This window comes from Notothenia rossii (genome assembly GCF_949606895.1).
Source record: "Notothenia rossii genome assembly, chromosome: 3".
In the NCBI taxonomy this organism is placed as follows: Eukaryota; Metazoa; Chordata; class Actinopteri; order Perciformes; family Nototheniidae; genus Notothenia; species Notothenia rossii.
In genome coordinates, this window is record NC_136901.1 from 84,861,817 (window position 1) to 84,878,942 (window position 17,126).

The following is a 17,126-nucleotide window of genomic DNA, read 5'->3' on the forward strand; positions in this document are numbered from 1 at the left end:
CTCATTGGAAACCAGGACCACAAACAGCTAGAAACATCAGAGTCTCTCTCTCTCTCTCTCTCTCTCTCTCTCTCTCTCTCTCTCTCTCTCTCTCTCTCTCTCTCTCTCTCTCTCTCTCTCTCTCTCTCTCTCTCTGTGTTCTCATGAATCTGACCACTATATTATAACAAAATGAAAAACTAAGATCAGCTGTTTCCCATTATAGTTCTCTCTGAAGGCGCACATGCCACATACGGATCAAACAGTGTGGTGACTCTGTCCAGAGATGTTTTTAGAAAAAAAAAAATCTCAAATATGAAACTGTATGCTTGTCATGTAGTTGAGGTGGATTTTCTCTCTGCAGAGGATTTTTTTAAGGATGAAATAAATCAGGTAGGACTTCACAAGAGTGTATTTGAACATCCATGTGAAGTGATATATTGAAATCACCTGGTGACTTAGTTACACATGTGGTCTTTCTTAAGCATGTAATTTTGCACATACATCTTTAAACTCAAATAGGAATATGTACAAATATATACATATGGATACATCATGTATGCCGATTCTTTATAATACTCATTGGTATGATATCTTTGCCCTAAAAAGTTCAGAATCAAACTCTAAGCCAGGCCTTTAGTCTCTTATATGCCAATTTAAAATCCCTTTTTCTCTCATAAACCTGTGAAGTCCTTTGTTTCAACTTTAAAGAAAGTCTAGCCTACACCTAGCCTATATTCAGATAACCTCTTTCTTGTTCATCCCTCCAGTACAATGCCCTCACGTTAGACATGGTAAGTTATTATCAGTACATCAGAACAGCAAAGAGTGAGCATGCTGTCTATCTAAATGATTTTCCTCACTAGCTAAATATTTCCCTCTGGCATCTTCTTCTTGTTTTCCTATTTGTTCTGGTTTGAAACATCTGTTGACAAAGTCACACCACACAGCTGCGAGTGTGCTCTTTGATGTATAACTTTCTGTTGGATGTACTGGACATTTTTCCATAATCATTGCTTTGTTCTTCTGTGAAAACTGTTGTCCAATCAGTTCCCTTCGTTTCACAAATTTCACATGTTAAAGTTGTATTGTGTCAAAGCTGATGGACTGCCACAGACTGTGTATATGTGCACTTACCACTAGCATGTACATGGAATGACATTAGTATTGAAATGATCGTTACTGTTAGATAATTTAGTACGAATACTTTGAACCATAACATAGCTCTAGCAACATATTGGTCAACCTAAATATTGTAAATTGTCTCAAGATTCAAAAGTTTCTAATTTATTTAGTTTTTTTCATATAATCGGGCATTATACTGCATGAGTGGAATTTGTGTTATAGTAGTTATGTAAGCTATGTAGCAAATACCATGTTCATGTCATTGTAAAATATGTATTTATATGTGCTGATGGAATATACGAAATGTTATCGATAATCTTTGTATCGACAATCTTGTACAGACTCTTCTCATTTAGGTTACATTTTCGTTTTCTCTCATTGTAATCAGTGTAAAGGTGCCATTAAAAAACGTAAATCTATGTGCATGTACATGTTTTTAAAAGATGGTGCATTTTTACAGTATCTGTGGGACGAGATAATAATCTCTGAGTATCTATCATTCAATTGTCTGCCACAGAGAGAGATTCCAGTGCAGAACAATACCTCACAGAGCAGCGTGGGACCGTCTTTAAGTGAATGTCCTCTAAATAGTTGCAGCTTTTCAATTGTGAGAGCTGCAGCCCGCTTTTCATCTGTCATCGAGTGCGTCTGCAGGGTTGACAGATGGACGCAGTGCGTGCAGACGGAAGGTGTGAGGCTCAGCATCTCTCTCTCTCTCTCTCTCTCTCTCTCTCTCTCTCTCTGACTCATTTAGGGGAAGAAAACACTGCTGAAAGGATGGGGCACTGGGAGAGGGCGGAGGTATAGGATCTTAAAAAAGCTTACTGGGTATTCTTCAGATTTTCAGCAACATGTATTATGCTAAAATGTTGCATTCCATTTTTAGAGACTGTTGGACTGTGGAAAAATCGTACATTTGATATATTTGAAATACAGTGCCACTTTTGATTTGATCTCGGCAACAGGCATTTATCATCAGAGATATCCTTACTTTTGACTTACCAGATTTGTATTTACTTTTTAGCCACTTGGGGGCAGCAGAACAAGCTTAAACAAAAGACTAATTACATATTATTACGTTATAAATTTGAAGAGGCTTTTTACAGATCCAGCCGAACAAGATAAGCGTTAATTACGATTTATGTTTCTGAGTTAAGATTCATTCCCAGCTGACCTCAGTCTCTCCTGAAGGAAATATAAGCATTTTTAGCTGCTAAATGCTCCTCTATGGTCACCAACTAGATCACTTTACCTATCGGTGTTGAAAGACCCTGAAATGGCTGAAGGGAACTGCAGAGTCAGTTAAAAAAATGATGCTGATCCATCACTACAAGCAAAACCTTTCACTTTACACAAAGTCGTGTGATCTATTGTCAATATGAAATATTGAAGAGCACCTATCTCTCCAATAGGCTGTTGCTGCTTAAGCTGCCCACTCAGATCTTCCTCTGTTTATTCCAAGGAAGTAAGTGTAGGTGTGGCAAGGAACATAAAGCACATGACTTCCTGTGGAGCAGTGGATGTTAGAAGGTAAAGACCTACCAGTCACCATGTGTTCACAAACTGGCTTTAAGTTCAGTTATTTAAGTTATTGCAATGTTCTGTAAGTGGTACAGGAAGCTAATACATATTATTTATGTACAGTCGCAATGCCATTATTCATTTTGTATTTAATATTACTTGTTAGAAGCTTTTATCCAAAGAGACTTACATACTCAATACTGTGGAAAATCCCCACAGGAGCAATTTGGGGTGAAGTGTCTTTCCCAGGGACACAACGACATGCTGACTGCAGTGGGGTTTGAACATGTGCTCCCTTGATCCGAACACCAACGCACAACCCACTGCGCCACACGCCAAATATATTTTTGGACGTCGCTCTTCACAACTAACAAGCTACAGATTAAGCAAAAAAAGCCTGTTTTATTAAAAAACACAAAAAAACATTTTCTAAAAATCCAGACATATTATGTAGTCCCATAGCCTTTCTTGTTTCTCCAGATTTCCTTCCAATTGGATCAGACATCCCTGACATTGGAACATTTTCATATTATATTTTGTTTTCTTTGACCAATATCGGATTAATAACTTGTTAAGATTGTAAAGATTAAGATATAGTAAGGGGTTAAGGAACTGCAGAAATTTTGAGAAAAGAAACATTTCAAATGTACGGAAAAGCAAAAAATCTCTCACAGGAATCTGCGGTATTGAAATCGCTGCAAAGTCAACAGTTACTCATGACTTACTGAGGAATTTACAAATCCTCCATGCATTGGTTTTACATCTGGTAAGCCTCACTGGTGATAAATAAATAGCATAAGATTTAAAGCTATGACAGACATATTGCATTCTACATCTGTGTAAGAGTGAGATAAAAACTGACTGGATAAATGATACTGTAGGCAAATATGTGACTTTTTTCATTCTTCACTCGACTCTCATTCTTCTCTTATCTCAAAGATGATATCCTGCTTTCCCTGATCCTTTTTTATGTTCAGCCGGTGAATTTGATTGACTTGGAGAGTTTGCGGGGAGGGCAGACAGAGGAGGAGAAGATGAAGAGGAGCAGGGAGGAGGAGGAGGACACAGAGTGCAGCTGCTGACAGATGTGTTGAGCTCACACTGACGAGAGCAGATGAGGAAATGGAGAAAAGATCTGCGGAGAGCGAGGAGGTGTCGAAGGAGACGGGGAAGAAATGTGCAGAACAGGAAGGGAGGAGGACATTTGAAAGAAAGCACTACTGTCTTTATTTGACATTTGGATCCTAAAAATCTAATTTGTATACGTTTAATCATTTTATATATGTAGAAACCTAACATTGTAATAACTTTAACTTCTTAGAGAAAAATCAGTGCAGCAGTGTCTCTGTATTTAATCTTTATTTAACCAGGTGAACGTTTTGTTGAGATTAGAAGATTTTCAAAGAGAAGTCAAGCCCAGAAGTTAAAAAAAACAATACAGTTAAAGTCTCACAACAATAAACACACGAGGTACGGGCCATGAGTCGTGTTACACAAAATACACATGTCAAACATTTAGGGATTTCAAGTCTCAAGTGACCATCCAAATAAATTAGAAACCAAGTCATTGTTGTTCATACCACACTTTGACCTGAATAGAATATAATGAGTATGTGTGGGGGTTCTTTTGAGAGTTTACTAAAATTAGGGTCTAAGGACAGAGGGTGTCATATTCTGTATGAACTGTAAAGATCACTGAGACAAATGTGAGATTATAATTTCATATTGTGTGTTTAAAAAGTATTTTCCAAAATGGGGCAAGCTGCTCAATGAATGCCTACACTATACTTATCATGACTGCACATTTTCTGTTGTAACTAAAAATATTATTATTATTGTGTAAAGTGTCTCAAATGCAGATTTTTTTACTTTAAAAAAGTTATTTACATTTCATTTGTTCAAGTCATTAGGCTGCGATCGTTCAGTTGAATCTGTTTAATATGATCAGTTGAATAGAGAGAAGTGTCTATTGTTGTTGCTCTGCAGAGAGAGGCTTCCGGTCAAAGAATTAAAACGCTTCGTGCGAATCATTTGTGTACAGGAACGCTCACAACAACGCAACTGGATATAGTCTTTGTCATTGCTGTACATTACAACTGAAACTCTTGTTGAATGAAACCTTTGGCAGGCCTTTGTGTTTCAGTTTGTTCCACTTTGTGCAGAGGAGTGTGAAGACATTCCAGAGGCGCTGAGACGAAGGATGAGTCCTTTGTTGGGTTAAAATCACTGTTTTCTTTTTCTTTTGACATAAACCCTCTGTCAACATGACTAGTTGTCAAGTGGCAATGTTAAAGAAAGGTTTTTCAATGCCTATCTGTTTTAGCAATTACATTTTGTTGAGAGACAAAACCTTTAATCAGTTTTGCTGCATTTATCAGAAACAATGTGAAGTGTATGACGTTCACTTATAACCATACCAAAGAGGCTTATAATGTAAATAAAACAAATGTTCTGGGTGAGTGAGTCAGTGAGCATATTTTCACCGTTTGCTTTTCTCTATTGCAGCCCCACTTCCTCTGACCAACAAGATGGCTGCATTTTGACTACATCTTGTCCATTGCCAGAGCAAATGTTTGGTCCTGTAGTCCTTGAGGTCTTGCAGGACCTCTTGCTCCCTCTCTCAGGGTGCTGGTGCGCGGTTGGCTGGTTAAAAGGGTGTTAACTGGCCGAGGAGATTCCTGGGCGCTTGAGTCAACAGCAGCTGTGGTTGGTGATGAAGAGAAGCTGTCCAAAGAGCTTTTTACCGAGAACGGCCTTTTCACTGTGAAAGGAAGGCTCAGGTGAATAGAGTCAGTGACCATGAAGGGCTCACACACACACACACACACACACATATACACACACCTGGGGACAAAACATACACGCAACCAAACCTGAAAGATACCTACACATACACCTGAGAGATTGACATGGTTAGGTAATACATGAGCGCACAGCTACACATGGAGTTTGCACATGGATGCACGCACCAAAGCGCAGATGCATCACACACACACACACACACACACACACACACACACACACACACACACACACACACACACACACACACACACACACACACACACACACACACACACACACACACACACGCAGGAACAACACAGACACCTGGCTGGCATTGAAGCGCTGTTCTGTTTGCAAACCTCTCCCTCTCTGCACTCATCCTCCAGACAGCCACAAAGCCGACATTACAACTAGGAAAACAAAAACACAAAAAGAGGCTAAAAGAGGGCAACAGGCGGCTTCCATCCTTCTTCCAGCCATCCCTCCCTTCCACCCTTCCTCCCTTTCTCCGTTTCTCTTTACCAAATGTTGACTTTCTACCCCCCTCTGTGAAAAGAGAGGGATGTGGACAGACAGGGTGAGAAAAGAAAGAGATCTGGCAGAGGGGAAGGGAGCCAAGGCCTTTAAAGTCTGCCACAGAGCCGTGACAAAAGCCTCCTAATCTCGGTGTTGTCTTTCGTTCCCTTTTTCTCCCTGCACATCCTGCCAAGTGTGTGTGTGTAGGACAGAAAAGGAGAGGAAGAAAGTCAGTCAGTGTGTGTTATGCAAGCTAAAGAGTCTGTGCATTTGTTCCAAAAAACTAGTAAAAAAGGCAAACCAAGTTGATGTGCGCAGAGATTTTCCTGTGATAAGGAAGTGTGTGTGTGTGTGTGTGTGTGTGTGTGTGTGTGTGTGTGTGTGTGTGTGTGTGTGTGTGTGTGTGTGTGTGTGTGTGTGTGTGTGTGTGTGTGTGTGTGTGTGTGTGTGTGTGTGTGTGTGTGTGTGTGTGTGTGTGTGTGTGTGTGTGTGTGTGTGTGTGTGTGTGTGTGTGTGTGTGTGTGTGTGTGTGTGTGTGTGTGTGTGTGTGTGTGACAGGAAAGGATTCTTTCCACAGTCCTGCTGACATCACTCAAGCATGCATGGGACAGTTGGAGGAGGCCGGGCCCCTTCAAAGGCAGCAGCCTGCCTTCACATGTGGGATGCCTGTGTGTGTGTAGGTGTGTGTAGGTGTGTGTTCGTGTATTGATGAGAATACGAGTGGTCCAGGTCACCCATCCTCACCTGTTTCTCTTTGACTCATAAACCGCCCCTATTCAGCTTCTTCCGCTGAAATGCAACAAACCTTTCCTGCCCCGTGCGCTCAACGATTCCTCGATGTCATCCTTTGCACCCTCTTCAAAAGCAGCAGATGTGATTAGGTGTGTGTGTGTGTGTGTGTGTGTGTGTGTGTGTGTGTGTGTGTGTGTGTGTGTGTGTGTGTGTGTGTGTGTGTGTGTGTGTGTGTGTGTGTGTGTGTGTGTGTGTGTGTGTGACCTCAGTGTCCCTTCCTTAGCCTGTTGATCCCTATCAGAGGCAGCTGTGGTCCAAAAGCCTTCACACACAGCAGAGGAATGCATGCTGCAGCTATCATGATATATAAAAAAGGCTCAGATAGGCTATAGTGCCACCTACAGGCCGATTAAATTGATGTCTAGTCTGTGCAGTCTGTGTGACTATACATTTCACTTCCATATTTTCCATAAATGATTTTACTCTGCCATCTGTAGAAGGAATTTTCTTTTTTCAGGCTAGTTTCAATGAGTGCATTTGGAGGTATTACAATATGAAGAGCATTTTGGTTGATAATACACATCACATATGTAATGATGACACTTATCACATAAACAGTTTATTAGGCTATAGGTCATGGCAATATACCCTGTTCCACTGATATGCATTCAATTACAATATTTTGTAAAATGTTTGACAGATGATAGATGGAATTTGATTAAAAGCTAACAGATGATATTTCGGGGTTATTTCCCTTCATACATAAAACCAGCCAACAATAAAACAGCTAGTACTAGGGATAGCAATAATCTTTTTTTGCAAAATTAGATATTATATCCATCAAAAATCCCAGCCATGTAATGACACAAATACTTGTAATCTTTGTTTTACCCCAAATAACCAAAGTACAAATACTAAGGACTGATGATCCCGTCTATTTTTGTTTGTTTTAAAGTTGAAAATATCACAATAATCAAAAAGATTGCAGCAAGAATATCATCTTCCCCGAATATGTTGATCACCTCATTAACCCCCAGATTGAGATGTACATGGTTTGTGTTGGATCATCAAACTCCTTCAAAGGAGGATACTAAGAGTGCAGAACAATTAAGTAAAATGTAAAATACGTTTCTGAGTATTCAAAAAACTTCAAATCTTTCCTGGTGGTTTTTCACGTATATTTGACATCTTCATCATTGTTCTTTTGGTCTTTTTTCAACCAAAATGTTAACCAGTAAATGTGATTTTACACAGTAAGTATTCACAGGAACACTTTCTTTGCACCTCCCAAAGACAAATAGCTCCGGTGTGAAATCATTTAGTTCATGTCGTGTCTTGCCTTGAGGGGATTACATTTACAGCACAGGAGTGAAACACTGAGTGACAAAGTGTGAAATCTGGATCAGATTAAGAGAGAAGCCTCTCCTTTTTTGCACACACACAAACACACACACACACACACACACACACACACACACACACACACACACACACACACACACACACACACACACACACACACACACACACACAGAGAGATAGAGTAATAGAGGGAGGGGGTGGACTAGCTGTGGGAACACGCTGCTGAATAATTACCACTGACATCAGAATAGTTTTCTTTAGCTCTCTGAAGTGGCAGGGCTCATTTGTACAGCCTGGAGCCATGCAGAGGTGTGTGTGTGAGGGTGTGTGTGCAGAAGGAAAAGTAAAAGAGAGAAGAGAGAGAAATAAATGTCTCTGGATAACCTTAATTTGAAAGACAAGTAAAAGAAACACACACAAAATAACTGTAAACGTGAGAGGAGATGACCCAGTGTGTGTGTGTGTGTGTGTGTGTGTGTGTGTGTGTGTGTGTGTGTGTGTGTGTGTGTGTGTGTGTGTGTGTGTGGGCATACGGTAGAGATTATTTGTGATTTAGTCTTCTCCCTGTCAGAGGGTGACACCATGACAGCTTATTCTGCCCCGGGGAGCCATTTCTCTCTAAGTGGACCTTAAAAAACAGGAAACGACCTCAGATCCCACCGGAGCACAGAGGAGGATCAGGCCTACTGACTCTGTACAATACCCTTTAACTTCACACACACACACACACATGCTGGTAAGGGCCTGAATATAGCGTGTTCAAACCCAGAACACACACACAGTCACACCTGAGCCCTCTTCAATAGACGCCATTCAACGCCCTGACAGGCGGGGACAATGGAGGCAGAAACGCGGGCCGACAGAGAGAGAGTGGACCTGTCTGAACACATCTGTCCAACGCACTGCATCAGCTTTTCCCCTGCGATGACTTCAGGTGATCTCATGTTTCTATAAGGTTACACTTTTTCGCTTTGCCATCACTTGCAGCTGTTTTGTAACAAGATTGGAGGGTGAAATCACGAGTCAGGTTACTGAAGTTACAAGCAGCAAGCCAGGAGTGTGGAGGGTGGTAAACTGCACCGCTGCCTGAGGGGTGTTCAGTCACTGCAGAGTGTGTCTGTCTTTCTCAAAGTCTTGTCTTGTAAAGTCTAGTAATCAGTAGATTAGTCGATTTTCCTTAATCTCTGTTTTATTTGTGTACATTGAACAGGTGCTGGTGCAGAGTAATGTTGAATTAAGGAATGTAAGGCTGCTGGATTAATATAAGAAGTTCCCTCAAAAACAACATGGCTCTCACTGCTAGATAACCTGACCTGTGACATCAGATACTGTTCACATTTAAAAGCAACCACTCTTTATTTCATCACTCTAATTGATTTGACAACACAGGATCGGAGTTAAGTCATTCATGTACAGTACGTTACAAGCTGAATACGTTACATTTTGATTTAAAACACAACACACAGACTCTTTGGTGATATTAATACCCTTTATTTATTACATGTCAGGGGCCAGGTGTTTGTTCTCTAAAGGCTTCCTGAATGTTTATTTGTGTGTCTGATAACTAGGAGGGCAGACCAGGGAGGACATGGAGTGTCTGAAGGAGGAGAGAGGGTTGAAGATTGGAGATTTCCATCCAGACCTCTGACCGAACGGCATTTCTGGCGTCATCGGAGTTCCCTGAAAACGACTGCGAGAGGAGAGGAGATCAAATAATATGATATGAGCAAAACCAACACTGCTTGTGTCCAAACTTTCCACATTTCCCAGCTTTCCCCATTTTAAAAATAATTACTTAAAACTAGCAAATGTAAGTAAAAGGACGAAAGAGTTCATCTGTTCTTGGGGACTATATTCAGCCCCAGATTTGGTGTGCTTGTAAGTAGCTTGTTGTTTGTGAAATGGACCAAAACAGTGTCTATGGTAATGGCAACAAAGTAAACAAAATAGGCTATAGCACTCTCTCGCTACAGAAACAATTGAGCAAAAGAATCCATACATAATGTACATTTTATCGAGCAGTATTCTGATTTCTTTAATTAATTAAATTAGTCACCTGACTGTCGCCGACGAAGCTGAGTAGTTGACCGGCAAGCTCTGATTGGACGACCTGTGAGGGATGGTGCCTGAACACCAGAGAGATCCAGTGTTAATCCGTAAAAAAGGTCATACACTCCTCCTAATGAGTTAAAACAGGCCTGAGGTATTTCTGTGTCATTCTAAGCGTTTATGTCTATTCTTCCAGAAAAACCTCTGAGTAGACAAGATAAATGGGTGAATCGTATTCTAAAAATAACAATTCAATTGTTCAATTCTCACAATGTTCACATCGAACACACCTACACCATGTACATAACCCTGTCTAACATGGAGCTTTATGATAAATGGTGAGTCATCTTTATTTAATTATAAGAAAACTCTTCTTTTCTGTTTGCCCAATAAATCTGCCGCTGCTGGTTAAATATTGTGATTTCCTTGATTTCAATATTTACTTAACAAAACGCTTATTTGAAAGCTGTCCCCTAATTTATGTGCCACAAAGGAGGTTAAATCCTTTAAGGCACTAAATTACAAAATCAAAGAGAGTAGCTCAGTAGGTGTAATCCTAAACATAACAACAGCCAACATCTGTATTCCTTTAATCCCTGAGACCATAACCACCAAACACACTTCAAGAGAGGAGAAGGGACTTTTAGTAGGTAGTAGCACGACGTCTGATTTATTTACCCATGTGCTTCATGGTAAAAAAGTTGCAATAAAATCGTCTATAATATTATATTTCAACGTTACTGATATAAATGTTTATTTTCTGTCCTGATCATAACCAACCAATATTCTCAAAACATTTTTTTAAAATATTTCTAATGACATAATGCCTTCAAAACACCATACAAGCCCCATAACACAACCATTCAAAAAGGGCTGAATCTGTTAAAATAAAACTACAATCTTGAAGCCAGGTAAAGCTAGATATAATAGAATGTATTTTGATTCTGTAATGGCTGTGAAAACAAAAAGATTTGCATGTGTTTCAATGAGGACATTTTTGTCCAACTGTAAGTGTCTGTATTTAGGCTACAGGGTTTATTAAATACTAAATATAAGAGCTGAGGTTGAACCTCCAAAATTCACTCATACCTTCACAAAGTATAAGCCATTAACACAGCCAGAAGTATGATTAACAATTCAAAAGCCGATCATGTCCCTCTGAATGCAAAAGGGTTAAAAGGCCTTTAGTTGTATGCTTGTACTGTAGCACTAAAGGCTGTATACTTGTATATGGATTAAGAGAGGAGCGGTGTCAAACTACTAACCCTGAATGTACTGGTGTAATGCCCTATCAGAGTTATGGCCTTTAGAGGAATCACCAAAGCAGATCCAAGGTTATGAGCTAAATTCAACATGAATCAGTTTAATGAGGCGCAGCGGAGCACTTACCCATTCGCCCGTCCTGTGGAGGGCTGATTAACGACAGTCTGGGGACGGTGCCGGGCTGAGAGACAGAGACACAGAGAAACTTCACAAATCATACCTTTGTATCTACCTGTTATTAAAAAGAAATAATATTTTTGTACTAGAGTCATTGAGTAAATGCTCCGATGCTGTATCATATGGATAATCAATGTTACATCACACACTGTATATTAACAATGGAAGCTCACTACAGGAAGAATAATAGCACTTACTTTCCTGAACAGACTCCTTTCATCCACGTCCATGTTTTCAGAGCTGTGAGACATGAGAGCACGCTTCATTAGTCCTGTTGGGTTCAGTGGGCTGACCACTGCTTCAACTTCTTTTCAATAACAAGCCAAACGTCTCTTTAACCCCGACATGTATAGTTTTATTCCCAAGACAGATATTAACGTTTTGGAAAAATATTTTCAAGAACAACAATACAGAATAATTACCTAAGATACCTTTTGTGAATACATAGAGTACATAGAGTAAGATGATCATTAAAAAAGAAATAACTAGTGAGATAATTCAATGTTGTTACAGAGGTTTTTACGATGCATAATCATAATAATGCATAATTTCAATAGCAATTTGAAATCAGTTGATTCTTTTACTGAAAACATGGTATATATATTTGTAGAAAACTTGAGCAAAAATATTAAGAAGTTGTGTGCTTGTATTGGGAATTCATTATCTTGTGAATACTTCTTACATTCAATTTTTATTTCAGTGACTAAAATCTAAATATTTTCAAAAGCACTCGATTACAATATCCCTAGCATTTTATATTACAAATGAATTTAGTTATATTAGCATCGATTTACTTTTAAATTCCAAACTAAATGGAGCCCTCAGGCATGGCGGTAATTCTGCAGCTGGGGTTAATATGTGCCGTCCATCATCTGTTTGCTCAGTTGAAGAATCTAAAGTCTCAGTGAATAAAAAAACATTTGTACTATTAAACGCCGGCAGACAATCAATCCTGTGTCAACGGTGTGGAAGGAAACCCAATAGGGAATCCTGACTAAACCCAAACAAAGCTTAGCTTATTCAGGTGTGTGTGTGTAGATAACCGCAGGGCAGGGCACAGCTATACAGCAGCTAAAGCTAACATAAGACACCGGGGCTGAACTCAGGATATAGCCTGTTTGCACTGTGAAATACCTCCTCCATTCTCTCTGTCGCACTCTTATGGTGAGAGAGAAAGAAAGGCAGAGAAACACAGACTGAGATGAGGTGAGAGGTGTGCAAAATCAACATAAAAGAAATATTTAAATACAGAGTGAAAAGTTATGGAGGGAGGATACTCACATGGTATTCATTGAGGAGTGTCTAGAGATGGAGATTGGGGAGTGATATGGGATCTGTAGGACTGACACTGACAGACAATAAAAACAACATTAACTCACAAAAATTATTAAGGGTGATGAGACATTGGTGGTCATGCAGGGAATACATGTAAATAGATGTTTCAATGAAAAGCCCACAAAGACATGGTTAGTCTAATTTGCCCTTTTTTTAGCCACAAGCCGATTCTGCTTGACTCTGCATTTTATTACTTGTAATCTTGATTGGTCAGGCTTAAAAAAACAAAACATGTTTCCTAATGCTGAAATATGGTTTAAATGTTTTTACAGCCTTTGGTTGGAGGAATAATCACAAGTAAAAAAAAAGCAACATTAGGGCCAATTTACATTGCTTGTCTTTCATATGATAGTCCAAACGCTTTTTATATCCAATGTATTGAGTTATATCAAACCTCTCTCTCAGTCTGAGCAGCAGTAACACAAGTCAGAATCCCACCTTTTCTTGGACTCTATTTATTAGTCATAATAAAGTAAAGTAAAATATAATATAGTATATTATGAATAATGATCTTCAACTTCAGCTAATATTCCTGCACTGAAGACCGCAACAATGCAGAGTGAAAGAAATATAAGCAGCCCCTCATGTACAGGTATAATGTACAGTGTATTATCAGGTATGAAGATTGCATAGAATGATACAAATATATTCAAATGTAAATGGCATTTCAGGGTGTTTACATCAGAGTGCTATACTAAGAGGGGATGTCTTGCATACAAGAAAACAAAAGTGACACCATTGTATACCATGGGATTGTTGTTTACCTGATTTATGTCCATGTGGAGTATGCAAGCTGTGGCTCATCTGAGGCACGGAAGAAACTTTGGCACTGAGTAAGAAAAACAATAAACATTTAAATGTAAATACGCTCCAGCACTGGTACTTTAAAACTCAATGCTGCACATTCTAACAATGTATGCTAACAGTTTTCAGATGCATATCAATTAACAAAACTTTCACTTAATTACTAATTTGCTATATTTTCTGGACTTTTTCAAAAACAAAGTCTCTCTGTTTAAACTAATTCAGTGTTGGCGACGGTTGTAAGCTGTGGTAGATGTGCCAGGAGTGACACCTAGTGAGAGGAGAGGAATAACAGCCAGCGGGTTGTTTATAACTTTATGTGTTGCCAAACTCAAACAGGCCGTTACATTCCAAATCAGGTTTCACTACCTTAATAGGTCCTTATTGAGTCTCATTACATGAGCAATTTCATCTCTGATGCAGTATGACATGTGAAAGAAGAAATGAAAAAGAAACATTAGCCAGATGCTTTTTAGCAAAGCATTTTTCAAGATGGCTTGATTGGTGGAAAAGACTGCTAATTAGACAGCATTGTGGCTGTGAAATAATAAGAAAAACCTGCCAATAAGCATTTACAAACTGCACCACATAGCATTTTAAGAGCTCAAATCTTGAAGAAATTATACAATTGCAACACATAAACAATTTTCAATAAAAATGACTTAATGGTGTTTAAAAATGAAAGTGATTTTTAAATGAATGTCTCCTCTATGCTTTACCTCTGACGGTGAAGAGAGTGTTCCAGCTTAGTGATGTAGGAGCTCTGGTCATTCAGCTTCCTTCAAATGAAAGAAAATCAAAGAAAATAGGAGAGGCACCCAACTTTTCGTATTCACTGCAGTTGAGAAACAGGTTTGAAAAGGCATTATTAACTTGTGCTTCCACTTACTTTGCCATCTGCTGCATTTCTTGCTTCATCTTGACTAGTACCTCCTCTAGTTTATCATCCTGTAATTGATCAATTGGATGGGGACACAGTAGGGCAGCTTTGGTGACTATCTTGTAATATAAACGGTGTTAATTATTACTATAGTATTACATTTAGTGGGCAGCGAATAGAACAGGCAATCAATTAAATCAAACTTTCTACATGGTAAAAACAATGAAAAAAATATTATGTCAAAAAGCAGACATTTCACAATTATTAGACAACATAGTCCATTACATGCCAGATGAACAAAATCACACACACACACACACACACACACACACACACACACACACACACACACACACACACACACACACACACACACACACACACACACACACACACACACACACACACACACACACACACACACACACACACACACACACACACACACACACACACACACACACACACACACACACACACACACACACACACACACACCTCTCACCCTCTGCTGGTAGTAAGCCAACAGTCTCTTTTGGTGTCTTGCCTGGAACATTAAAACCTGAGACAAGGGAAATAACGTACAAATATCAAATATATAAAATACAAATATCACATATTAACTCCAACTGACAGACTTTCATCCCGAATTGATATAACAACAATTCACAAGATTTTTATACTTGATGATAAGATCGAAAATGACCAAACTTTGCTGATTTCTGTGAAGTTTTTTGTTGCCACAACGTTGATGTCGGTGAACAGGGCCTTCACTTCTGAGCTGCTCTGAAACAAAGACATTTCAAAGGAATGTAACAAAAATAGAATGTAATATAATTATATCATTCTGATATTAGTGTGCTTTTATTCCATTCAGATAGTCACACAAAGGGTTCAATGGGAATAAAGATGCTTACTTTGTCGGTGAGAGGTGATACTTGGCATTTGGCGTTGCATATTAAACACATGCCTGGTTTTCCTGAAAGAAAGGTTTCAATTAAAGATGGACAACAATACAAAATGCATATCCTTTCTACTCTTATAGTAAATAGAGGATTCTCTAAATCTAATTTAGGAACTGAACAAAAAGGGGCTCTCAAAGTGCTTACCCCTGAGACCCAAAACTAATTAAGTGTAACCCCTGGGTTTAACCCTGGAAGCCAGAGCGAATTCAAATATAATCAAACTCTTGAGAGTTTGACTTAGATTACACCCATCGGGAACAGACCCATGGTTTGTGAATATGATCGGCTTTCCTAAAGTGGGACTGAGAGACTTCCAGGAGATTACTTCAAGAAATCCAATATCCCATGATGATTGGTGTAATTTACCTCTTACTTCTTTTGAGGATATGACGAGAAGCACCCATGGTCAGATTATGTTACGCATCTGTGTTTCTTCGTTGTTTTGTGTCTCTTTGTAGTCATACAGTGTTTTAATTGTGGTCATTGTATGTGTCTTTGTGGTCATTTAGAGTATTGTGCAATTGTTTTGTGTCCCTTAGCAGTTGTTTTGGTCTATTTTTAGTAATTTTGTAGTATCTTGCAGTCGTACTATGTCACTTTTTGGTCCTTATGAGTCTATTCCTGATTGATACATGTACATTTGTAAGTGAAAGCCAGGGGGCTGACACTAGGTAGGCCAGTTGAGTAATACTTCCATGCCCTTATCCTCTTTTCAATGTCAAATTGTGTAATTATACTGGAAGCCCCCCTTAACAAAGAGCTTCACAAGATCAAATATTTCCTTTCATCTGCTGCTTGATAACAATAGAGTAGACTATTATCAAACCAACTTTGGCATACTATCACATTTGTATTTCTAAGGAAGAGTTTATTTACTGGGGGACTCGTTTGTCCCCTATCTGCTCAAATGTTAAATAGTTCAGCTCCAATCTTGAATACACATGGTGTAAAACTCAGTCTTCAGCTATGCAATATCCCATATATTCCAACAGATGTCCCTGTTTGATCACTTTATCCTGTCTGGTACAACTGAAGTGAAGCTAAACTTCCCCATCAGCGATTGTTTTGACTGTCGTAAAGTTATTATCGTTAAGTTATTTTCTACCTTTCTGATGACAGACATTGCAGATGATATGTCCACAGGAGGTGACAGCCAGTTTTCTGTCAGCACTGGGGCAAAGGAAGCAGGAGTTGCAGCAGACCCAGTAAGACATTTGAAAACCTGCAACAAAAAAATTAAATGAGGTTAGCGTTTAATTAAGCTAACTCATCTTGTTAAGTCATTAATGCTAGTCATTAGTGTGTTTACATAGCATTAGCTAATTTTGCGAGGTGAAGCTCAAAGCTCCATTTACTACTTTAACATGTGTTCTGGCTTTCGTGTATGTTCAAGACAACGTTGTAAAATGTTTTTAGAGTAACGCATGTACATGTAAATTAATTACCTTACCCACGATACCCCGCTACAAATGAAGCTAAATGCTAATACAGTTAGCTAGCTAGCATAAATAACTGATCAACGTTCTAAAGAGTGACGTCATGAGCTGCTTTTACATTTTTTAAACTACAGAAACATGTCTGTTGACTAACGATCTGTAATGATTGTCAGTTTAGCTATATCAAATAGTTAC

General features: G+C 39.0%; 2 protein-coding genes across 7 annotated transcripts in view; one reads left to right on the plus strand and one right to left on the minus strand.

Moving 5' to 3' along the window:
• Positions 1–9,302: 9,302 nt before the first annotated feature.
• On the minus strand, positions 9,303–17,079 carry rnf212 (ring finger protein 212). Of its 5 annotated transcripts, none has more exons than XM_079670563.1 (14): positions 16,805–16,873; positions 16,601–16,717; positions 15,448–15,509; positions 15,242–15,316; positions 15,036–15,092; positions 14,540–14,598; positions 14,370–14,429; positions 14,020–14,064; positions 13,611–13,675; positions 12,793–12,859; positions 11,709–11,751; positions 11,461–11,515; positions 10,079–10,201; positions 9,303–9,712 (listed from the first exon to the last, which is right to left on the minus strand). In XM_079670563.1, exons 1-14 carry the CDS (start codon positions 16,809–16,811, stop codon positions 9,690–9,692), a joined length of 858 nt encoding a protein of 285 aa, XP_079526689.1. In that variant the 5' UTR covers positions 16,812–16,873; the 3' UTR covers positions 9,303–9,689. The 5 variants fall into 5 exon arrangements, with proteins under 5 accessions (XP_079526689.1, XP_079526685.1, XP_079526687.1 ...); XM_079670559.1 differs by having other exon boundaries at positions 9,319–9,712; positions 10,079–10,148; positions 16,805–16,853; XM_079670561.1 differs by lacking the exon at positions 16,805–16,873 and adding an exon at positions 16,946–17,079 and having other exon boundaries at positions 9,321–9,712; positions 10,079–10,148.
• Positions 16,653–17,126, plus strand: part of maea (macrophage erythroblast attacher, E3 ubiquitin ligase) — a 92,399-nt gene continuing 91,925 nt past the window's right edge. For both annotated transcript variants that reach the window (XM_079670552.1, XM_079670550.1), the window contains exon 1: positions 16,653–16,700. The gene's annotated coding sequence lies outside the window, so the exon portion shown is untranslated. The remainder of the gene's footprint in view (positions 16,701–17,126) is intronic.